General features: G+C 38.1%; 1 protein-coding gene across 1 annotated transcript; it reads left to right on the top strand.

Moving 5' to 3' along the window:
• Nucleotides 1-116: 116 nt before the first annotated feature.
• On the top strand, nt 117-25599 carry PANK3 (pantothenate kinase 3). Its single transcript, XM_010579132.1, has 8 exons — nt 117-152; nt 9498-9850; nt 11553-11806; nt 12451-12627; nt 14258-14381; nt 17550-17675; nt 19082-19133; nt 19698-25599. Exons 1-7 carry the CDS (start codon nt 146-148, stop codon nt 19130-19132), a joined length of 1092 nt encoding a protein of 363 aa, XP_010577434.1. The 5' UTR covers nt 117-145; the 3' UTR covers nt 19133; nt 19698-25599.
• The last annotated feature ends 279 nt before the right edge of the window (nt 25600-25878 follow it).

Here is a 25878-nt window from a genome sequence, read left to right as displayed (position 1 = left end):
CGCTCCGGCGGGGCGCTCCGCTCTCTGAATTCGGGAGCCGCCGGCCGAGGCTCTCTGCTGGCTCCCGCGCGTCCCTCTTCGGTGGGGCTGCAGGGCTCGGGTGGTCTTGCAGAGCCGCGTTCGCGCTGGGAGGGCTTCTCTTTGAATGGAAAGTAACGTAACCGGGGCTTGGGGGATGGGTGCTGGTTTTAATGGAGACGGCGCTTAACGGGTGTCCCGAACACCTGCGCAGGCGGCTGCAGTTGCTACGGTTTTGCTTTTTAAGGGCTAATCAGCTTCGGATTTTTTTGAGAGAGAATACGTGTTAATACTTGCGTACAAGTCTTTCATTAAAACACGCTGAACGCTCCCCTTTAACAAGCACAGCTGTAATAACGTTTCTTACTATTCGGGAGTACCGTATTTGTTTTGGAGGGCACAAACGTGGTTCAGACCCAGGTGAATGCAGACAAAACGTCTCGGACTACCCAGGCGTTTTTGTGGGAACAGAGAACTGGATTGGGTAAAGTTAGCCTACCTACAGGCGGTGTTTTCCCAGTGTAACGGATGCACAGCTGTGCAAGTCAGCACAGCTGTCAAACTTACACGGGTGTACCTGAGCTGGAAGGGGTGCAGGTATCACTCCACTGATTAAGGCTTTTTTATCTTTGTCATCGTACTTAAAGACTTATTTTCAGGGTGAGTTACTGTATGGAAAAGATGTTTAGTCCTAAAGAGCTAGGCCTACTGTTAGTCATATGATGTGCCTATCTAATGACGAGCGTACACCTTGAGAGAGTATATTGAAAGTGTGTATTTTAAATATATTGTTTGACCAGCCCAACAAGAAGAAAATCACCAAACGTTTTTAACACAGGAAGTGTTAGCGTAGCTCTAGAAATAGCTGTAGACATGCAGTTGCGTTTGGCTGTGAAAATACTTTGTTTCTTGTGATGTGTTAAGGAAACCCTAAATGTGCATCACACATTTGTGAATGTGAAGCACACGATTAGCCATCACCTCTTATTAGTGCCAGTGTGTGGAAATCGCTGAATTGACTGTAATCACATTTATGAAGAGTACAGTTCAGACAGCATATTTTTCCCTGCTGTAATATTTAAGGAATGATATCAAGACTCTGAAGCAGTAATTGGCTGTAAGACGTTATAGTGGCTTGGTAATTTAAAATGGTGAGAGTGTGGCTGCTTCTACTGCAGAAACCTGCTAATTTCAGAACTGTCTCTGTTGGGCCTCAAAGACTTGTTTGCTGTAGTGGTGGATTTAAACCTCATGTTTAAATAATAATGCCAAATGTGACCAAGAAGTTTTAACTGCTTAAATACGCTAGATTTGTAATTATACTCTTCCAGTTCTTGAACCTGAACTTCGATGTTGGTTTTATGATGGGAATCAGAAACAATTGGAACTGCATAAGCAGTGGAAGGGAAGAATACAGTGTCAAATGGCATTGTTTGTTTCATCTTGACTCTTCATATTTTGAAGCCAGTGGCTTTTTTAAAGATAATAGCACTTAGTTTCATAGGCAAGAGAACTCTAGGCTCATTCTGCAGATCTCTGCTCCTGGTTAGTCACACTGGCTGAAGTGGGAGAGCACCTGAATGTTCGAAGAGGAGCAGATCCACAAAAGCGCTGAAGATGGAAAAGTCCATTGATGTTCGGGGGCTTTGGTGCCCAACTACTGCTGTCCATTTGGGTTATATGCTCAAACTGACCTGCAAGCTGAGTTGGGCTCACAACACCACTTTTAGACTGTCTAGTTACAAATTATTTAGTTAAGACAGTTGTAGACACTTTTCAGTACAGTTGCTGAGTGGGTATATGTTTCTTAGGTGAAGTGAGTATTTAATCATCTGTGCTGGAGCCAGATTTGGTGCAGGGGAAAAATGGTTAATCGTTATTTAATAAGAGGTCATTAGTCTGTTGTGAGAGCCTGCAAAGTGGAATTGAAAAGATTGCTTTAGGCTACCTGTACTTTTATCTGTGATGTTTAGAATGAAAGAAAGCATGATTGCACTGACTTAAGTGTCATGTCTGTCATAAGAGAGGTGAGGGTAAAATGGAGACAAGTATACTTTGTTGTTGTAAAACTGAGAAGCGCAGCTGAATTTGTGGAACATGGCTTCTGAGATTGGCTGTCTTGAAAGAGGCTAGTAAAGGGCCATTTAAATTTCTTCTGCAGGTGATGAGAGGTGATAGGCATTTTGAAGGAGGATAACAGAAATCAAATTAGGAAAACCTTGTACTAAGTAGTTAGTGTAGCAGTGGAAGCTGGAGAGGTTGTGGAGCCTCTGTCCTTGGCGGATTCTTGCAAAACTTCAGAGGTCTTCAAGTCTCAGCTGGTCAAAGCCGTAGTTGACCTCATCTAGTATTGGCAATTTTCCTGCTAGTGTGATTGAGAGGTTGGAGTAGATGACCTACAGGGGACCCTTCCAACCAGCAGTTGCATGATGGCTCTTCTAAGGAAATGCCTATGGGGAAGAATGGCTGGCTCTCATAAGAGAAATTTCCAAAGGTTATTTGGGGGTGGTGATGATAAACGTGAGAGCCAAGAGTCTTGCAGAACTGCTGCTGTGTGAGATCTGTCTAAAGGGAGGAGAGGAGCCACTCATTCTGAGAGAGCTCTTCATGTTGGCAGGGGAAGGCGACGCAATCGAGAGGAGGGAAGTGCCAGCAAGCTGTGCTCTTCAGGGGAAGTGGAGTTCTTCATCTTGGCTGTGGAGTCTAATGGACTGCTGAAGGAAAGGCAAAAACTTTTACTATTTAGTACACAGTGTATGTTACTTCTTACAGTTTGCTTCTTTTAATTGTTTATTAAAAATAGTTTGAGAGCAAATGCCTGCATTTCCATTCAGGCGAGTTGAGACACATTAACTTATGAAAGTACATAGCAGAGATTCACAAAACGCTGTATCAATATAAAGAAAAGATGAAAATCTTAAGTTTATTTTCTCTAACATGATTCTATGGACACATGTAGTCATTGTGGACACGGTGATCCCGTGCAGGATTTGTGTAGTAAAATTGATGAAAAAATCCATTTAAGTTGCTGGAGAATATCTTTTAAAGGGATTTTTCTGTTCATAGAACTTGCTGCTTAGTCTTGTGGTATCCTAGCATTTTCTTAGTAGTCCTCAAAAGCTGATTAGTAGCCCATAGTAGATGTTACAGGCTCTCATTTCACTGCAGTTGAAAAATGTACTTCTAATAACGTGTTAATACTGCCAGGCACAGTTTATACTGTGTTTGCATCTGTAAGTGTTAGATTATGCCTCTGCATGCTGTATCTCACTATAATAAAAGCAGCTATCCCCAAAGAGGCTGCTGCTGAAATGTCAACAAAATTAACAGAATGAGCAAGGAGGGAGAAGATGAAAGCAACAATATTTTGGCTTGTGTTAGCTTTACATGGTATCCACTTGTAGATGTGGTAAACCTAATGAAGAGCAGTTGCAGTAATTGCTGATTACCACCTGTCCTCCCACTGGTAAATGTGGCCTTTCTGTAGTGTGATTAGAGGTGGCTGAGTGGGAAAGTGTGGTGAGTTTACAGAGTTTGATGGAGAAATTTTCCCATGAGGGAAATGGGAGGATGTGACAGCCCACGTCAGATGCATTTAATTCAGGTGTTAATTCTGTCCAGCCCAAATCTATTTTGAGCTGGACTTGGGATATTTGAACCAAAAACCTGTTAGAAAACTAGTTAAGAGGAGAAACTCTCCGGTGTCTCAAGGGCTAAGGGCGGTTGATGTGCAGTTCTGCTCTGTAGAGGCTCATAGGCAACACATTTGTGTAACATGGGTACCGCAAAGGCACTTTGCTGCCTAGCCATCAGGTTAATCCCACTTGATTTAGCAGTTCAACAACCTTTGATGTGTTTTCTCTTAACTTGTCCCATTGGACTTGTTAGCTACCTTAGACTGCTAGCTGATTTAGGTGTTAGAGTTTACCATTAATTTTTACTCTGCTGTATGCAGATGTTTTAGGGAGGTAGTGGAAGCATAAGAGTGTATACATGTATGTAGAGGAAAATGCATTTGGAGAAACTGCAAGATACATTTAGTTTAAGTTGCTGTGTTTATGAACACTAACTGTGTTTTATATAGTTAACTTGTTTGTCTTGTCAGTAATCAGATAAGAATGGGATCAAGGTTAGTTCTGTTATCAAAGGCTACATACTGAGCTGAATTAGAAGATGAGTTTTGTGTATCAGAACTGATAATCTGCATACTTTCATAAAGAACTGTTGCAGTGCTGGCAGAAGTAAACTTAAGTTTCCATGTGATTCCATGATCATTTTCCTGTCTTGTATTTTAAGCCAATATAGAATCACAAACTGCAGCACGCTTTGGCAGTTGTTCCCCAAGCTGTGGTTGTACTTCAAGTGCAACAGTCCTATATCTTGATAATATGTAAACTTTCTTACAAAGATGACACAAAATCTGGTAGCCTTTTCTCTGCTGTCACTGACAGCTGTGAATTATTTTTTTTTTTTACGGTGCAAAGCTGCCTGCTTGAATTAGGAGGTAGCTACTCTTCTTGTTGTTAATTTAATGCAGCGTTGACCCAGACTGTTATTTTATCTTACAGTGAGAAGGAAGTATTTTAAAGGTGTTTGTGTTTCTAATGTGTCATTATGTTCATAGAAAACAGTTTACCAGTAACCTGTTTCTCAGTCTTTAAAAGGTAAATACAAATAGAGCATTAAACTGAAGAACCTTATGCTTGACTGAATAAGGGGTAAGTAGTTAAGTCTTTGAGTGTGTAGTTCCTGCAGCTTTGGATCCAAAATGGGTGTACAAAGTCAAAATACTAGTATGTGGTTTGGGTGGAGAACTTCGAAGGTCCTCTGCTCTGCTGAAGCAGAACCCGTAGAAAAGGAGAACACTTCAACCTTTGTGCTTGTGTTGGCCTGAGAGGCTTTTTACTGTAATCACTTCCTTTTGGCATATAAAGACCTTATATGATAAGATATAAGTAACCTTAAGATTGCTGCCAGAAGCTATGTACACCAAGAACTTGAAAAGCACAAACACAAGAGATTGAGGCCTCCCTGTGTAGCTCTAAAGAATAATTTTAAAAAGGACCAACAGCCATCAGCATGGGTTTTCTTGCTAGGCAGAACTGCTGCATCATTACTTGACCACAGCATCTTGTGACAGCCCTCTTCCCATGCAGGAAGTGCCTTTCTACATTGCAGGAAGCAGTTCTAGGGAATCCTCTTAAAGATCATGTTTTTAACTCTGAGCAGGTTGCTTCTCAAAGCTATTTTCACAGCATGTATGGAACAGTCTGTTCCTTTATAGCAAAGGTTCCTGGTTGCTGTGTCTACGTAGGGACCACAGTGGCTGTTGGCACAGCTGGGGAGTGAAAGAAATTCTGGATTTGGAATTGGGGAGGTTGGATATTGTGATAGTCCTTTGGCTGTCCTGTTGGAGACAGTTCCATTCAGTGTGACGTATTGTATTAAACCTTATGGGTGTTGACTTCCCAGTTTATGTTCTACTTTGCATATTTCTCTCTTCTCAGATAGCAAAAATATGTGTTTTATTTATTCTTAAATAGAGCCTGGCTTGACTTACTAAAAGCAGAATGCATGTTTTTGAAGCGGTTTTAGGTAGTCTATCCAAGGCAATTTGGCTTGAGTAAAAAGCTCGGTTCCTGCTTTTCTTTTTTCAAATTGCAGCTGACCTCTGCAGAGAGGAACTGAACTTTGAAAAGGCAGGACGCTGGATTTGTTCTGTGAATAGCAGTTAAATTCTCAGCAAGGAATATTTCTGAGCTGTGCATCACTTTTTGTGGAGTCTTCCTAGGAACAGGAACAGTTTTAAAGAGGAAGAGCTGAGAGAAATCTTTTAATGACCAAATCCCTATACAGCTGCAGAAAAAGCCCAGTTTTAATGCAGGTGCATTGACTCTCCACATGAATTGAAGCTGTGGAATGATGGCTACAGTTCTGCAGGTCCTCAAACCTGGTATCCGCAGAGCTATGAGCTTGGAACGAAGTTATGCAATTGGTACTAGTCTCAGCCAGGCATGTTTCTTTAACCTATGACTGCCGTAAGGATCAAGCTGATGTCTGGGGATGTTTTTTCAAAAGATTGTGCTGCCGTCATTCTGCTCTTAAATCTCTCACTCAAAGAAGCATGACCCACAGATACAAGTATAAAAATACTTTTTATAGAATCATTTATATATTCTCAGCCCAAGGTACGTGCCATGCTATTTTTGTCTTGTTCCAAGACAGCTTTCAAATACAAGACTGACAGAATTAAATTTTTCATGGATTTGAGAGACTGTACCAGCTACAGATGCTGGTATATATGCTGTAGATACCATATGTAAGGGTGACAACTCTTGTGCTTCAAACATGACTCAAAGAGTAGCAACATCACCTTAAGCAGAGTGCTCATATATGTAGTGTAAAGTAATGCACAGGTTCCCTGTATGTGTGGCATGTCTTAAAGTAGGTATGTCATCTTTAGCCATTGCCATGATTAGCCTGGCTGCCCTCTGAAGGGCAAGTCTTGTGGGAAACTGGAGCATGCTCTTCATAGTATATTTTCTGAGTAGTCCTCCATCCTGAATCTCTCTGTGGCCTTATTTTAATCCTGCAAATGAAATAACTTTTTCAGTAATTGGAAGAGGAACTGGTGTTTTCACATGGGTTCTTGTTTTCTCCATTTCCCCTGCATCCAGATAGGATGGATCCTGAGCCAAGATCCACCCAAAGCAAGCTGATTTGAAGGCTGCAGCAATAGAAGAGTTCACAAGGTTTCCATGTTGTGTCCATGTACAATTACGTTCTAACTCTGTAGAATTGGTGTATTTCTAATATTTAAAGGTAGCTCAAGCATGGATAAATCTTGTATCCCTGCAGTCCCAAAATTGCAGCTACAGTTCAACTGATTGTGCGCTTGCCATATATACATATGTGTATGTGTATCCCCTTCCGTGTTTGGAAAACGAAATGGCTTTAATTTTCCTGGCTAGACCTGTATATAAATCAATCAAGAGTGGCTTACATACACAAGAATCCTTGTGTAGTATCTTCTGGGTTGCTGGTACAAGGATTAAGTTAACAGTACATGGGCTCAGTTTCTTGTCAGAACTTCTCCACCTTGCAAATGAAATTTGAGCAATGTACTTACTAGCCAAATCTTGACAAATTTTCAATAGAAAAGTGTGAAACTTCTTGGGGTTTGTTGCAGAGGTGAAAACTGAAAACTCAGTCTCAAAATCTTTAAATGGCTGTTAAGATCACTCAGTTAACCCAGAAAACTGATGCTGTACAGCATGATCCCATTTTTCAGCATAAAATATGTTCTCACTTGAATTATGGAATAAACTTCCTTACAGTTCAACTGTTCTTCCTTTTACTTGGTATACAAGATTCATAAACCTTAAGATTTTGAGAGAGATGACTAATGCTATATTTGCAAAAGCCTTTGGATCATTTAACATGGGATGTGGTGGATCTTCTGACAAACAGGCATGACTTGCACCAAATCTTCCTTAAGCTCATCAGTTGAACTTTCAGCTGTTCCCCTCTCTTTCTTCTTGTGGAAGATTAGGTCCTAGTTATTCAGTAGACCCACTGAGTAGGAAGAATCCAAAGTATTTTAGGTAGTATTTGGCTTGCAGTGTTCTATTTAAATTCTGAGTGGGTTGGACTGACTCCTACAAACACTTTCTGGTCTGCTGGGTTAGTCAACTTCCCTTCTTCGGTATTGGTCTTGTGACATTGTATATGACAAGAGGCTGAAACTTAGTGAGGTCACTTAATTAATCATCAATTAATTGTGGTCAAACAGTAAGATGACAAACTTTCATATGTCCAGAGTTATGCAGCTGTAAAGTCAATTCATATGTGAATTTATGCTTCGCCTTATGCTTAGATCTCAACTTTATAGGACAGATACCAGGTTTATAAAACTTCCTTATTCCCACTTGGAGCTAGATTTTGCTCACAGAATTTAACCTTGTATTTAAATTTTGTTTTTCAAGAAGAGTGAGATTACTGACTCAATCTTTTTTGTTAATATCTGACAATATTTTCCAGACATCTCTTCCTGAAAGTTGAGGCAACTTTTAAGTTGGGTGGGGTTTTGTGGTTTGTTTGTTTGTTTGTTTTTGTTCTTTTTTTAACTTTTGCACTCATGTTATACATGAACTGGCATGCAGGCAGCCTTGACTAAATAGATTAAAATATTTTGGTAGGCCGTTCTTGTCAAGGATAAATCCCACTGGTAATGTAAGTCCAACGTAATTACATCTTACAATGAACATGTTAGCATCTTTCGGTTTTGTTCCTGAGTTTCATGCTTCTGTAATATGAATTGCATCTGAAGAAATAAATTGGAACTCTGCAGAATATTAAAAAAAAAACAAAAAAACAAAACAAAAAAACAGCAAAAAAACCCTACCCCCAAAAACTGCAAACAGTTCAGCAAGTTATAGTGTCAACTGGGAAATAAAAATAACAAGCTTCCCAGCTGGATGTTCAGGATCTTTCTTAAAGTTACAAATTAAGTTTTAAACACTGTTTCTGGGGTATGACAGTGGGGAAACTCTCAAATGCTGATGTTGTCTTTGCTGTAGGGTTGCTGAGTATCTGTTTCTCCACACACAGGAGATGGAAGGAAGATTTATTGACACAGGCATATTCAAATCATGGTCCTAGATGACATAAACCATGGAATCCCTGTTAGGAATTGCAGTCACCCCACAGAAGTGTCAAAGACAAAATACTTGTGGTTTAGTGTTGTTGCTTTGTAGTACAGAAATTCCTCCTTCCTATCCAAGATACAAAAAAAAGAAAAGTGGAACATAGGTTCAGTAATATTGATTTTCTATCTTGTATGTACTTCTGAATAGTACTTTGTGTTAGCCCGTTGTAACTTCAAGGGATATATGAACAGCTTTCTTCAGCTCCAGAAATTAGGCATCTTAACTGTGTCAATTTTTAAAATACATGGAAATAAATTAATGTTTCCCTCTCAAACAAAACATGTTATGAGAGCAAAAGATAACTGTTAGAGGAGAAACACCTGTCTTGCTGCTTTTGTCAGCTATAATGTGTAACCTGCTTTCTCATGAGTGTGCATTGCAGTCTTTGTCTATGTCAAAACTATTATTTTAGGAGTGAAGGTTATTTTAATCCTTTGTTCCCTCCCCCCCCGCCCAAAAAAAAGTGGTTGAATTTTGTTTGAGGCAGTATTAAAGATGTAGTATGGTTTGGGGAGTTTTCAGTTGGGCTTTCTGAGCATGTGTGACAGCATTATAAATGTGTAAATAGAGTTGCTCATTTTTCCACTTTTACCTGCAGCCAGAGGGATGTTTAAGATCATGTAGTGGAAATGAGTACTAATTCTTTGTTCCTGTGAGCATTTTTGTTAATGTCTTTCTTGTTGAAAAGTATAGCATTGGTTTAGTCTTAAGTTACATGTATTGCTTTTGCTCTTTAACTAAGCTAGTCGATCGATTCTTGTATCTTCACAGCTTTTCCATGGTTTGGCATGGACATTGGGGGAACTTTGGTGAAACTTGCATATTTTGAACCTATTGATATCACTGCAGAGGAGGAACAGGAGGAAGTTGAAAGCTTGAAGAGCATCCGGAAATATCTGACTTCCAATGTAGCCTATGGATCCACTGGCATTCGAGATGTCCACCTTGAGCTGAAAGACTTAACGATTTTTGCTAGAAGAGGAAACTTGCACTTTATTCGATTCCCAACTCATGATTTGCCTACTTTTATCCAAATGGGAAGAAATAAAAACTTTTCAACACTACATACGGTGCTCTGTGCCACCGGCGGTGGTGCTTACAAGTTTGAAGAAGATTTTCGCACAGTAGGTAGCCTATCTTTCCTTGTACTGAAGCTGATGCTAAAAGCATTGCTGATGATGGCTTAAAAAAAGCAGTATTTTGAAAAACTGTGGAATGCTCAGAGATTATTAATTATTCATTTCTTTTTCAGTCTTAAGTATGATAATCTAGAAATATGCTTTCTGACATCGTCATAATAAACACAGAGATCTAATGCTAACAGCTAATTAGAAACTTCCATTAATGCAGTGAAATGCAGGACAGCTTTGTGGAAGTTAACCATTTTCTAATCTGTGTTTTCTCTGATGGGAAATGTGCTTAAACTGCTGAGGCACTTGAGTCGCTTTGGATTTTCTTTCCTAAGCAGTCTTTAATGATAGGTTTTCAATGTTTGTGGGTGGGCTTATCCTCACTAATTTAGTCCAGTGTATTGTTTAGAGATCTGTGACAAAATGTGTATTTCAAAGACAGTCTTTTTTTCAACTGCAGAGCAGTTTGGGGTTTTCCCGAGGTGTTTTGACTCTTCCCTTGATGATCAAAATTGATCATTTCTTTAGATGCGGTTTCTATCTGAAGATAGTTGTTACTAACTAAGAATATTATCACAGTATCCAGTGTGCAGATGTCCTAGTTTTAAAGTGGCTGCATACCTCTTCTTGTGCTTCTAGAGACAAGAAGACTTTCAATAGCACAAAATGTTCAGTTTCAAAAATCTGCTTGTATTTCCATTCCTGTGCCAGTCTTGTGTTGAGCTGGTACAACTGTTTGTGGGGTAGGGTCACAATTTGTACAACAGAACTAATTCATTATCTAAACCCCCACCCTGGTCTGGTTGTGCAGCTTCCTAATCTAACTGCAGGCTGCTTTCTAAATGCCAGCTCACCTGATTCAGAGATAGACTTCATGGGTGTTTTTTCTTGGATTAGCTGCCTAATTGGACTCTCTAACTGTTGGAACTCCCTGCTGCAGTAAGGGAGAGAGCATGATCACTCTTTTTGTGAAAGCCTAGAGTTAAATTGGATTAAGTATGGTGTGAAATTACAGCCTTCCTGGAATCCACAGCACCTGTTAAATTGTGTTTCTACTTTGTGAGAGAATGGCAGCTTAAATGTATGTGCAAAACTGAGGAAGAACTGTAACAAGCCTAAAGTCCCATAGAATTTCTGACCTGTGGTTTTGTTATGGTCCTTGGAGTGTTAATAAAGTTGCAAGGATAGTTAGTACGGTGCCATTGAGGTTTTTATCTTAAGTTTTTATCTGCTGACATCTTAGAAATTACTGACTTCTAAGATGGGGGAGGAAACCCACAAATCTTGAAAAGATGTGCAGGTGTGATTTTCACCAAGATGACACTCAGTGGGGTCTCTAGGGTATTTGGTGACTCTTTATTTAGATTGATGAAAAATGTTGCTAATTTTTCAATGGATTAATGTCCGAGTATCTCAAAAGTTTCATTTGGGCTTACCAAAGCAGGTATTTATACTGCCTGTCTGTTCTTGATTCAAGTCTGAGGTCTAGATTTATAGTCAAGAGTAATTTGCTAATTGATGTATTCAGAATTTACCTCTGAATTCTTCTTTGGCTTTATAGTGGGGTTGAAGTTCTTGAATTAGTCGCGTGAGAGAGCTTCTTAAAGTTAGGCAGTACAAATGTACTTACAAATTTGCAGCATGTTTAGGCAATGTTAGAACACGTTGACACTGTCTTTTTTCTTTTTTAACACAGATTGGAAACCTCCAGCTGCACAAACTGGATGAGCTTGACTGCCTTGTCAAAGGCTTATTGTATATAGACTCTGTCAGCTTCAACGGCCAGGCAGAGTGCTATTATTTTGAAAATGCCTCAGATCCTGAGAGATGCCAAAAGATGCCTTTTAACCTGGATGATCCATATCCATTGCTGGTTGTTAACATTGGTTCAGGAGTCAGTATTTTATCAGTCCATTCCAAAGACAATTATAAAAGAGTAACTGGAACAAGGTAACTCAAAAACCTAAGCTGGGGTTGTTACTCTGTGGAACAATGAGCCTTCTGTTTTCAGAGTGGTTCCTCTCCCTGACTCCCCCCATCTATTCCTTCCCTCACTCTGTAGTATGGAAAAATATTTTATCTTTAATTTACAGCTGCATTCATTGAAGCCCATTCCCATAGTTCTGGTATTGAGGGGACTTAGCTAGTATCTTATTTATCAATCAGTGAGTGCTAGAAGTGCTCCATAGTGAGAGTTTTATAGGTTTAGTCTCAAATTTTGATAATGTGTCCAGTGAACCTGTGTTTCTTTTGCTCCATAAGAATAAATAGTGCCCCCACATCTTTTACAGTAAATGATCAAGGATCAGTCAGTTCCATGATGTGGGTATTCAGGGAGTTTGTCTCTGATTAAGTTTTCCAGCTTACATTTTTAAGAGTTTATAACTATTTATTAGCTCTTACTGTATGGTTAGCTTCTTGTAAGTGACTTATATAAATGTTAAATTGATTGACAGCTGTTTGTGTAGTAAACCTTAAGCAAGAAAGCAGACAGCTTGGTTTCTAAGTTGGAGGGCTTTGTTTGTTTATTAGTCAAACACAAGAATCTTTGATGTGAGGAAATATATAAAGCAACTAGTTTTCTTTCTTCTTAGTCTAGGTGGAGGGACCTTTCTTGGTTTATGCAGTTTGTTGACAGGCTGTGAAAGTTTTGAAGAAGCTCTGGAAATGGCATCCAAAGGAGACAGCACACATGCTGACAAGCTGGTTCGAGACATTTATGGAGGAGACTATGAAAGATTTGGCTTGCCAGGATGGGCTGTAGCATCCAGGTAAGCAAGAGATCTTTTTGTTGGTTCTTTTGCTGGTTTGAGGGGCTTCAAAAGCAAGACTTGAACTATTAATACTGAGAAAACTGCTTTTTGCAAACTTTTATTGTAGTCAAGTTGCATTTTTATCCTAAAAGTATATATACTCAGTTTTCCTGAAGATTTAAAGCCACATGCAACCATAGGTGCCTGCTAGCTAGGTATTGAAGAAACCTCGTGTGATATGTCATATACAGTTTTACATGAGTCAGAGAACGTGAGGTGATCACAGGAGTGGCAAGAACAAAGTGCAGAGGAAAAACAAAGCTGATTACTTTTTGACTTCCTAGAATCTTTTAGTAGGGTTGTTGTCCAGAGGGAAGGTGAGTGGTAGATGGCATTTGTGTTGCTCTTACAGTAGTATCTCTTTAATTTTTTTTTGAGAGACTGCGTTTTTTGGTACATGATTGTCAGTACAGGCACCTGGCATAACATTTTAACTACTTTTCTCACTTATGAAGGCTGTTGAACGTAAGCAGTTTGCACCATGAGAATGAATGTCTTTTACTGCCAGTGACAAAGGATTTTTGTCATAGCTGCAAGTTTTATGTCCATTGGGGAAGATTATTGGTGAAGTTACAGTTTCTCTACCCTTAAGAAATGTAAGCAGAATAAACTTTGGGAGTGAAACTAATATGTACATAAGTGAGTTCATTAAATCTTTGCTCTTATTCAGTAGTAAGAGGTCTTAATTCACAGTAACTTTATTCCCTCTCCAGCCAGCTGAGTCCAAGCCTGTTGAGAGAGCATATGCTGAGAGGTTTTAATATGTGCAAACTTTACACTTTTAATCAATACATCTTAACTCAGTCTGTATATAGGTATTTTTTTGTTCTCATTTACTTTTTAAGACCCTTAGGATCTTTGATGACTATTTGAGTTTTAGAATATTCAGGATTCTGGCTCTCCGAACTGACTTAGATATGGCACAGAGTCCTTGGTGGTAAAATACCATGCATAGCTATGGATTCTTGTCTTGTTTTTTATTTCTTATAATTCGTAAGAAATTACCTACTGTGTATAGTAATAGAAATGCCCTTCTAATCTAGAACTTTTCATTTATACAACCTAAATTGCAGTCTGTCAGCTGTTTATTTTCTGTTTCAGAGGGTTGTGTTGCATCATAAAACCATTGATCTCATCTCTAGTTTACTTCTACTCTGAGAATAGAGGATTGGATAGATTCTGTGAGTGAGGAAGCAAGCATGAGGACTTGGAGGATTCGCCAGTCAGACTTAGGCATTAACTTAATTTACAGTGACTACATTTGTAGAGTAGTCTTGCCTAAGAATAAGACTACTTCTTGCTGTAGATGCTTCTTCATGGAAGTCAACAATCCAAACAAAAATATTTTGTTGGGGGTCATTATTGTGACAAGATTGACTGTTTCCTGTGAAGGAATAAATACGCACGTTATAGTATCAGTTGTCAAATTGCTATACTTAATATAGACTTAAAATGGGAGCTCCTTAAGAGCGAACATGTGACTTAAGTTCTGTTGTAGCATAAAAATTACATTCTTCATTGTAATTCAGAAATTACTTCAAGTGCACATGAATCACTTTGTACTTAATAGGATTTTTTGCTGTTCTAGTTTTGGAAATATGATCTACAAAGAAAAGAGAGAGTCTGTTAGTAAAGAAGATCTTGCAAGAGCCATATTGGTCACCATCACCAATAACATTGGGTCTATTGCCCGGATGTGTGCAGTAAATGAGGTAAAAACTTCTGACAAGGAAATGATCTATCTATAGGTCTATTATTTGGTTTCAGATTAAATGACTGCTAAAATGACGTATTGTTTTAAACCTTTTAGTACATTCTCAAATGAAATGAAGAAATTCATGTAGTATTAAAGAACTAGGAATTGATTCAGAATGTTTTGGCTGTCTTTGGAGCAGTGGGACAAGGATGTCTTTGCCAATGGGGAGGATAACCTAATGAGGAGGGCTTCAAACTAGCTTTGTTGGGGAATGGAGCCCAAAGCCTACAGACAAGTGAGGGAGAAGGGGAACAAAGGATGTTGTGATGACAGGTCCCGAAGTCCCCTTGCAAACCAGGATGATGGTGGGCCCAACTTAAGTCTCTGTATACAAACATGTGCAGCATGGGATACAAGAGGGCTTGTAAGTCCTGCTTCCTACGAGGGACTATCCCAACCTCTATTGGAAGGGTAACAAGGCACATCATAAGCAATCCATACTTCTCAGTGTGCTGGGGACGATATTCTGACACAAGTGCTAGGTAGGCTGAGTAGGCAAGCATGGTGCTGGACCTGCTGTTCACGAGTGAAGAACTGGTCAGGGATTTCAGTGACAGCCTTGAAATAGTAGAGTTTAAGATCCTGAGGAAAGTGAAGAAGGCAAGTAGGAGAATGGAGACTCTAGATGGACTTGAGTAGAACAGGATTCAGGTTTTGGGGGGGATTTAGGAAGCAAGATTTTGTGGGAGGTTGTCCCAATGGCATAAGGAGCCCAGAACAGCTTGTTAATCTTCTAGGGTAGCATCCTCATGGCAAAAGCAAAAGGTGGGTTACAGACTGGCTAGGGAGTAGCATTGCAGAAGAGAGGAGGGTGTTGACAGGCAAGTTGAACTGAACACATATCAATAGTGTACACATGCAATGGTGAAGGCTGACCTTGTGCTGAGATGCATTAGCAAGGACATAGCCAGCAGTTCAGAGGAGGTGATGACTTTGGGCATGACCTCTTTCCCCCTGCTCCCCAACCACCACTATCACCAAAACAGAAGCACTGTCAAACTAGAACAAGTGTAACAGACGGGTTACCAAGACAGGGCCTTGCCCTGGAGCACTTAACGTATGAGCAAACACTGAGGGATCCAGGTTAAGCCTGAAGAAGAAGCTGAAGCCTGGAATGGTGGTCACTATCTAGAGAGGGTTACCGAGAAGACACTGCCAGGTACAGCTGTGCACAGCAGGACAGGAAGCAATGGACGCAACTTGTAGCAAAGGGAACTCTGATTGGTATAAGGGAAAAAATGCTCACAATGAGAGTGGTTAAGCCCTGAAACATGGATTCAGAGAGAGACTGTGAGCTCTGTGTCCTTGGAGAGTTTTAAAACATGACTTAAGCAACTTCAACATTTAAGTTGCTGAAAGACCTGCTTCGAGCAATGCATAGGACCTGATGGCCTCCAGCAGTTTCTTCAAGCTGAAATTATTCTCTGATTAAAGCTTGTAGAAAGCCTTGCTTCTAGTTAAGCATTGTTTTTAATTTTTACCAACTCTTTAGACTTCAAATTGTTTTGACACCTGTCTTCGTACTGGTTAATACAGAGACAGTTTCCTGCCATCTTCTGTTTCTCCAAACTATGCTGAACAGAACCAGTATGCATTCAGCTGCACTATGACTAGCATGGACAGTCAGGAACCTGTGGAAGAATAATGAATTTAGGCATAGAAGGTATGGGTGTCAGCACCAGGGATTTCCTCATTCATTATCAACAAGCTTTGGATAAAGTGAGGTTTAGTAACAGCTTTCTTAGAGAAGACTAAGGGTAAGTGTATTTAGAGCTCTGCTTGAAATCTATGGACGTGATAGTCTCAGAAATATCAACAACCTTGTCAGCTGCAGTAATCCTCCTTTTGCTTAGGAGCCAGACTAATATATTTTTCTGGGTTTAATGTTGCAAGTTCTCCCTCAGTTTCCTTCTCTTTCTCACATGTCTGTCTTGGAGAAAAAAGTTGATTTTGTGCGTATTAAGTTAATTTTGGCTTTTTTGCTTTATGGCAAAGCTTGATAACAGGAGTTAAAATGAGGGTGAAGTTGAAGGTATATACTAATAGTCTGAGTCTGAGTCAAATGTATGCAATTTATATTTAAGGGTGGGGATAAATGAGTACAAATCAGAACTCGTAAACTGCACAAATTAGCTTTATTAGCTTTATTCCAATTTTTTGGGGTCTAATTCCAACTATGTCACAGAGCTACAAATTATAAGAAATAGTTAATGGGGATACACAAACTAATACCTTGAATTGCTGTATAAAGATAAAATGGATTTAATTATTTTGGCTTCCTGCTTTAGAGCAGAATTATGTTTGGGTGCCTTAACAGTGTGTTTACTTTGTCTTCACTATGAACTAATCAAGATGGTGAAAAACAGTTGCATGTTAGTCATTTGACTACAGGTTGAATTGTCATACTAGTTGTTACAAAAACTTGGATATGTGTATTCATCTAACGTAATTAAGCACTTATTTAAGCACTAACACAATGAAATTTTCTTTGGTTTTTGCTCTTCTATCATTAAGCCAGTGTTTAAGGTTGCTTCCACTTAATGTTGAATTTATTTCAGTGAATGGGGAAAGTCAAACGATTTTCACTTTTTTACATTTGACTTGATTAAAATTCACAGCTCACTTCTAGTATTTAAGTCTTAATCTAATGTTATGCTGAGGTATATTGAGGTCTGAAGATGAAAGGAACATCTGTTATGTCTTACTGTCTTCGGCTTCTTTACAGTGCTGCCTTGTTGCATATGGATCAAGCAGCATTGTACAGGGCTATGAAGGCATTGAGTCTTCTCTACCAAATATAAGTATTTTTCATTTAATTTCACATTTAGTTGGGCTGTTTCTTTGGCTTAATTACTGAAAATGCTCACTTAATTTGAAACACAAAGGCAACTTCACTGTAAATTAAGTCCTTTAATTCTTGAGGGTTGCAGAGTTTTTCCTTTTTGCCAAGTATGCTGTGTTTTAAATTTTGGAACCATGTTTTAATTGTGGATTGTTTGGGCTTTGGTTGTTTGGGGTTTTTTTTCCTTGCCCGAGACAGTCTGTTCTTTCATAGCTTAATTTTTGAAAGCTGTATTAAACAGTGAAAAGACTTAATTCTTTGCTGTTTTTCTCTTCTTTTTAGAAAATAAACAGAGTTGTATTTGTTGGCAATTTTTTACGTGTGAATACTTTGTCAATGAAGCTTCTTGCATATGCACTGGATTACTGGTCAAAAGGCCAGCTGAAGGCCTTGTTCCTAGAACATGAGGTATGCCGCGGTTCACTTGTCAGTATGTATTGTTTTACCATAAATCAAAAATGCGTGTATTGAGTAGTTCTCATATGTGTGATATCCTGAGACATCCAAGTACTCAGTAAGCATTGAAAATAAAAGGAGGTTTGTCATACTGTATTGGTTCTCTGGGGACAGCTTTCTCTGCCAGGGAAGTACTTTGGTCGCTTTGGGGTATCTCAGTTCATGCTATAGATCTGTGGAGAGGGACAAGAAAATGTTAAGCTCTGCACTAAGGTTCAGCAGTCTTTCCTTGGTTTTGGAGGGAAACAATAGTAAGTATTGTATTTCAAAAGATTACAGAGAGATCTAAAGCATGGGCCGTTGAAATACTTGTATTGTTCTCAGCTGAGTTTGAGCAACATCCTGAAAGTTGAGACTGCTTTTAACAAGGACTGCTTTCATGCAACCACAGGTAACACCTTCAAGTTAAAGTCGTAGTGATTTTATGCTCTGAGACTACCCTGCTTTTGGGCAGCTTCTGCAGTCTAGATCAGTAGGTAATGCTGAGAGAGTTGACTTGTTTTGGTTAAAATATAGGCAACCAGTATTAATTACAGGTGCAGCAGTTGGGAGACTTGTAGCTTCTTGGCAGTGGGCTGGCAAATTTTGTTCTCAGTTTGTTGGTCTGCAAATGTTACAGCATTTCATCTCCCCTTCAGTTGATTCTCACAACTTTTTTCCTTTATTGCTTATCCTGAGACTGACAGTAGTCTGTCTTGGTGCTAGTGTCTGCAGTAATAGCAGAATGGTTCCTTGTTAGTTCTGTGCCCCTTCAGATTTTTCTTGGATAAATTTTAAATTCTTGCATTTGGTCAAGTGTAGATTCCAAACACTTCTATATTTCATAGTTGTAGGGAGAGGGAACATCTTGCTTCCCCAGAGGGGAAAAGTAATCCAGCAGGAGAACGTGGTTCTTTGTATGCAGGTGAGTATACAGCCCAAAAAATGGTGTTGAAGCTTGGACATAATTCTTAAAGAATGTGAGGTGTGGTTAGTTTAAGAAGTTTTTGACTTAGACCTTAGGAACAGTGTTGGCATGGATATCGAAGATCCTTTGACAACCAAGATATGCAGCTCCTGTAGGAAAAACAAACCAAACCTGATTTCTGTGTTTTAGGAGTCACTGATACATGTCTTAGAAGTCCTGCAGTGTATGGGGAGGCTTGGGGTAAAATCTAAAGTTAAGCTAGATGAGAAGGATAAAATGTTTGTTTTGCAAAGCTTTAAAAAAATTATTATGAAAGATTATATATTGAAAGTTTGTGGCGGTCTTTCTGTAGCATTGGTCCACCAGATGCTTTGTTGTCATTGAAATGTGAATAGTGCAGAATTTAATACCCTACTTGAACCTGAAATACTTTTTTCTTTGTTTTGAACAGGGATACTTTGGAGCTGTTGGTGCTCTTCTTGGGCTGCCAAATTTCAGTTGAGGTACCAGATGTCACTACACTGAAGTATTTTCCACCTGAATGACACTTACGGCAATGGGAACTAAATCTGGGGAGGGGAGAAAAAAATAGCAGGTTTTTCTGTAACTGTTTTTAAGAAGTGATTAGCTACTGAATATTGCCATTATAAGGAGGGGGGTTTTCACTCTGGGCCTTGAAAAGTGAACTGTTCGGGGATATCGTATATGTTCCTTGGGTACATGTAGCCAGTATTGAACTTTTAATATGCAATACATCCTCTGAAAACAAGCTTCCAGAAGAAGGAATGCCAAACCTTTAAGTGCGCAGCATGAAAATATTGCAAGTTTACTCCTGAGGCTTTAGGCTCATCAGTTTTGTATATAATTGATGAATGAAAAATTATTTTCATTAGTTATAATATATTAGGAGCACAATTTCCAATGTGTACTTACAGAAAACAACTTTAATAACAGTAAGGTACTATCTACAAGATGAGGAAACTGTAAACAATTGCTTCCCACAGTAAGAACAGTAATTATTTTATTTTTATGTGTAATGGAAGTAATATGAATGCTTTGATTTTCAGTGGGAAGAATAGAAACACAAAAAATCAGCCAAAGCAGCAGATTAAGCAGTTGATGTTTTGAAGGTTTTGTGAAGATACTCACTTTCCCTCTTCATTTATTTGAAGATGCAGCTGTTATTTTGGGAAGATCCCCTCTGTCTTTGGTTGGATTTGGAAAAGAATTTAATGATAAATGAAGGCAGGTTGGGGGGGGGTGGTGGTGCTGTTTTTTTCAGGACATGACTTCCAAAATGCCTTCTGGTTTGTTTTTGTTTGTTTGTTTCTCTTATAAATTCTGACATCATGCATCATTATTTGTAAAGGTACCACAAAGCCTTAGAGAATTGAAGAAATACTTATAAAATAGACTAAATATGGGACCTTATAATTGTGATGCTTTGGCTCATTTCTGTGGAGGTTTGGAAAATTTCTGCCCCATCCTACTAATTTGAAAATGTGATTTCCCCTTAATTTTATAAAAGTTGATCAGAATCTAATTAGATGTTGAAAATGAAAGGTTGTTAGCTTGCTTTTGGATTTGGAAGTTTGTTTTTGAAAGTTGAGTGACAGCATCAGAGTTTGTATTGCAGCACCAAACGGACCAATATTTAGTGCACTTGCAATATGGAACCATTAATCAAATTGTGGCCTTGGGATAAAATCCATACTCTGGAACTGATCTTTGGGTTTTTCTGTATACTTTTAAAATTTACAGTTGTGATTATTGTAATAAGTTTAGTCCTGAAGCCAGGGCATGAGATCTTAAACTTCTAAGAATATTATACAGTCATTAGCTACATGACTCTTTGTGGACTCAAGAGCTACCCAATTTTATGATATCATTTTAATGTTAAATTTTTCCTATAAGTGCATGAGGAGCAACCAGACTAGAACACATTCATATCTGGGGTTTTAAGGTATTTTTAAAACTGCTCGAGTATTCCACAGCATGGCTGTGTTGTATTCACAGACACATCCACCTACTGTGTTAGAAACCTCTGTGTGTTATTTTGAGTCTTCTCTTTCTTTTCTTAAAATTCAAAGCCCCATACTAACATCATATGTTGTTTTTTTAATTTTCTGTGGTCCTTTAAGGGTACAGTAACTTAGAGTAGCCAATTCATTAAGCCCAATGCCAATCACAAATGCAGTTCCATTTAGTGTTGCTTTTCCTGATACTCGTACTACATTTCCATTGTGCTTGCTTTGATGTTTCATTTTAGATGTTAAAAAAACAAACAAAAATTACACTCATAGTTCAACTGATCTAATGCTAAATCAGAGCACTTCAGAAAATAAGTGAGCATGGTTTTTATAGAATGTCTTTATAAATGCTGTATACCGTTCCTTTTAAGTTACAATTGACTATAGAAAGTAACTTTTATTTGGTTATAAAACTCTGTAAAAACTTAATTTTCTGAATGTTTTGACAGCCTTCTGAAAATTTTGCAAACCAACTGCGTATTTTCCTTGCAAAGTGAGGTACTTTAAGACGCATACTACAGCTTGATTAGAAAGAGTTCTTTTAGACCATATTTATTGCTCCTTCACTTCTCATTTTGTGATACGGAAAGAGAGCTGCTCCTGAAGCAGTGGTTAGAAGTTACTTGTATATTTAACCAGAAGCACATGTAGAAGATGATTACGTAACGACCGTGGTTATTTTAAACCATTTGAAGTTGATATGACCTAAGATACATTTTTAAAGTAAATTGTAGAGAGTTACAGAATAAATTAATGGAGTAATTCTTGAATAGCTGTACTGTATAGAAACTACTGTGAGAATCAAAAAGTGTGCCCTACCTCTATTTTACTTCCCTTGAGCTTCTAAAAAATTGGCTTCCTTTTGCTGGTTTTATTAGCACAATTGTTACTTATTACAAGAGCAACCAGGGAAGTTTTCAAGCCCTACTGTAAAGCCCAGGGGTCCCGTATTTAAGCCACATCTTTGGTTTTCATCTCATTCTCTCTCAACTTAGAACTTGTTACTAGAGTCTCCAAAGATTGACTCTACCACCACATAAAATGCTAGGCATCACGAATAGTTGCAAGATAAGCCTTAAAGTCTTTTCATATAAATTCTGTTTTAAATAGGTTGAAAAGGTTTGTTTCTTTTATACAAATCACTGAAGTAACTTGCTTTTTCCTGATCTTCTCTGTTTTTACTTTCCCCCTTGCCATTTCTTTTCCTTTTCCTTGAAGCTAACTGGTTGAAGCAGCTTTAGAGTGAATTGATTCAGTGTGAAGTACTGCAGTAGAGAAAATTTGGGGATTTCTCAGGGCTACTTCTGTCTTCTCAAGTAGAACCACTTCTCTAGAGGAAAGTTGTGTGCTATTTCCTCTTCTAAAGTAAAACATAAAGCTCATTTTGAATGTGTAATCGTTTTCAGCTCAATCAGCCATGTGAGTGCCTTTTTAATTTTTTCATATAATGCCAATTTTGCTGGTACTGGGACTTTATCCATGAGGTTTCCTAACCAGTGTTGCTTACCAGAGAAATGGCAGATAATTTTATTGACCATGGAGATGATCATTTCAATCCAGTGTAGCTAGAGATGCCAGGAAAACAGCATCAGGTTTCTGGCTTCCTATCCCTGTAGCCCTTATCTTGGGGTAATGTTTCTGCATTTCTTGGTCTCGTCCCTCCAGCTTGATCTTTTTAAGTATTACACACAGTTTTATTCTATCAGTATCTTCCAAAAAATCATGTGGTTTTAGTCAGATAAGTACAGATTATTTCTGGCCAAGGAAGTTCATTTTTAGATGAAGCTATTCCAGGTTGGTATGGCTATTAAACTTAACGACTTTCACCTTTCTAGTTCTACATAGGGTAACTGCAATTTGAACAAGAAGGGAACTTCTTCTACAATACATTTTGAGTATTTAGCAAGCTGGAGTGAACACATCCTCAGCATTCTTTACTAAAGCTAGCAGAGGTTTAAGTATAAACACTTTCATTCTTTTTAGTAAAGCCTCAATAAATTTAACAGTTTGGAGGGAAGCAGCACTGGTATACTGTCTTATAGTCAAGATTTTCAAAGGCTGTTCAGATGTCTGACCTGCCTTTTGAAGATCTTTCCCTCTCTCTAATGTTCTGCAAGCAAGCACCTGTGTGATTTCTGCCAACACCTCCGTTCATAATTTAAGAGTTACGGTGTGGAAAGAATATGAGACCATGCTGTCCCACTTAATCTCAGCCTGTAGATTAAGAACAAAAGTTCCTTTCTGGCTTCTCATAACGGATTAAATATTCCTTCAGTAGTACAGAGATTACTACTTGTATTTGAGTTGTTGGTAGTATACATGCAAGGTGACTATATTTCCTTTAAGGGTTGTAATACTAACTCTATGTCTCTATCCAGTATAGGTCTTCAGGAAGTACCTACTTTCAGATAAGTTGCAATAACTTCTCATTTTTAAATGTTTCAGAATAACAATGGGATTTTAACATTTGGAACTAATTAAAGTGTCTTATCTAGAGCAAATCTGTGCTTCTTAAAGACTAGATGGTGTCTAATGCCTTCAGTCACTAACTTACGTTAATGCCTAAATTTACATTCAACCTGTTTTTAAATATCACTTTCACTATTCACGTTCTGGATAGTAGGTGGCTATAATCCCAAGGAAACAGTTTAGTTCAGAACAGAGATGAAGGTCAGTGCAGTTCTGTTGAGCTGGTTGTGGTCAGCTTTTTATACTGAGTCCATCTGCACACCTAACGAGACTAGTTCTTTCCCTTGTCAGTGTTTTCCTAGTGACAGGGCTTTCTACATCCTTTTTTTGGATTATGTAGGCTTAAGAAAACCTGTAATATGTAACAGAGCTTTGCTTAGGTTAAAAAGTGAACAAAAATCTGTGGGTCAGATTGGAAGTATTTGACCAAGACCTGTAGGTCACAGTGCAGAGCTAGGAACACGCTTGACACATACAGTTACTGTTTTTAATTTTTCCATTTCCTGTTAACGCACAGTGATAGGGGGGCAGGCTTACAATCATTGTGGATAAAATGGGTGAATTAAGTCCTCAAACATGACCATGGGAGATTAAAGAAGTATCACAGTATACAGGGATCATTCCCTGCTTACATTCTTTAAGTTTTACTGATATATTCCAAAGTACATCACCAGTATTATAATCTGTTGATAAAATTACTAATTCTTTGAGTTTAAAAAAAGTCTGCAGAAGCCTGTTTTATTAGTTTTATTTACTTCACACATGTAAAGCATATTAAGTATTCTTAAAAACACACTTTCTGAAAACATCTCAAAAGATGCTGTAATATATATGTAATTATTAATGTGCTAATGGAATATGTTTGAGCAGTCTAGGTTTGCATAACTGCGTGCCAGATCCTGCTCACTTCAGTTACTTGAGTAGATGATTTTCTTAAACGGGGACTGTTTTAAACTAATGAGCAAGATTTGGCCTCGAGGTCTTCTGCCTGGTAATGCTACTTTGCATATTCCTGCTGGTGCTAAATCATTTGTTGAGAATAAAGATTCTAAATAGAAACTGTAAATAAAATATTTATAGCCTGGTCCTTTTGACAGACTTAAAATTTATCATTTGCAAATATTTTTTGGCCTTATTTCAAATTTCCCTTTTGGGTTTTTTTTTTTTTAGAGTATGTGGACTGTGTTTGTTAACGTGGCAAGTCATTGGCAGGTTTGGCTTCCTGTGCTGCTTTCTGTAAGGCCCATAACTTTCCTGTTGCGCATTATGATACAGATGACTTTTCATTGCTGGATTTCAGTGTTATCTTTCATATTGTTTTGTCATTGTAGCTGTTTAAGCAAATTGTATCAAGTAGAACACGATTGGCATTTGTTCTCTGCTAAAACTTCAAGAAAATCAGCTGTTACTGTAAGCATTTGAGGAAGTTGTTGAAAAAGCAAAAATACCCATTTAAAATAATATTAAAAGCTAAATGTGTTAATTAGGCTTGCCTATAAAATAAACTGGAATATGGTGTGTCAGTTGCTAATCTTTGCTATAAATTGCTAGCATTTCACAATTCTTCTAGCATCAATTTAAGAAGATTGTAAATACAAGCTTTGGGAGGAGGTATATTAGTTTCAGATTGTGCATTACAAAAGAATTTAATTATAAGACTAGTGAATTAGTATTTTGAGATGTATTAAATTAAAACATCTAGAACATGAAGATTAGTGTGTTGATGTTATAGAGATAGGACATAGAGGGCTTTTGATAATCTGCACTTTTTTACATTCCTGAGTGCTGGCATTTTAACAAACAAGTATTTAATTTTCCATCTACTGTCTCATTGTATGCAGGCCTTCTAATCACCAACTGCTGTCTTCAGATACTTGTTTTAGTTAGTAAAATGGACAGGCAAATTTGTAAATTGTAAACTCTTGTAGGATGGAAGTTCTCTGAGGAGCCATTTGGTTAAGTTGCCTTATTCTCTTACATTGCACTCATGTTATGTCTCCACTTTCTTGTTTACTGTTCAGACACTGAAGATGTGATGTAAAAATATGTGCTACAAATTTTTATTCATAAATTACTGATTAATACCTTTGTGTCACCTGTTAATACAGCTCTTGTAAATGATACCTTTATGCCATCTGTAATACAGGTCTTGTAAATTGTTTAAATTATTTTTCTTTTTATAGATTCTCATTATTGAATGTACAGATTAGATCCCTATAATATGTCACTGAGTCATTTGATTGGGGCGCAAATATGGCCAATGCTGTAATTCATCCCATCAAAACTGTAAATAATTCTTTACTGCTTGTTTGCATGAATGAAGTTTGGATTTCATTTACTTTGTCATAACCCAAATCCTCTGTGATGGGCCTACTTTTTACAGTTTATTTTCCTGGTTTTATTACCATTTGTTCTGTATGAATGTTGAAACAGTACTTTGTCTTTTCCTAATAAATAATTTGAGATTGTTCATTGTTTGCCTACATTTGTGGGTTTTGGGGGAGGGATTTCTGGGTATGTTTTTTTTCCTTTAGCATCATAAATTGCTGTGATACTTGATACTGGGGGTGGCTGTGTAGCATTTTATCCTAAGGAAACATGACTGGTATGGTTTTCATGTTCTTTTCTTCCTCCCCTTTAATAAAAGCCTATATTTCACAGTTCGTAGATTCAGGTCCTCTTTTTAAAAACATTTGATGTCTTAAAGAATGTTAGTTTTGGAGTCTTGAAGTAGAAAGCATGATGTGAA

The sequence above is a fragment of the Haliaeetus leucocephalus genome, unplaced genomic scaffold, assembly GCF_000737465.1.
Source record: "Haliaeetus leucocephalus isolate CR32 unplaced genomic scaffold, Haliaeetus_leucocephalus-4.0 Scaffold656, whole genome shotgun sequence".
In the NCBI taxonomy this organism is placed as follows: domain Eukaryota; kingdom Metazoa; phylum Chordata; class Aves; order Accipitriformes; family Accipitridae; genus Haliaeetus; species Haliaeetus leucocephalus.
This window is presented reverse-complemented; position numbering and strand designations above follow the sequence as displayed.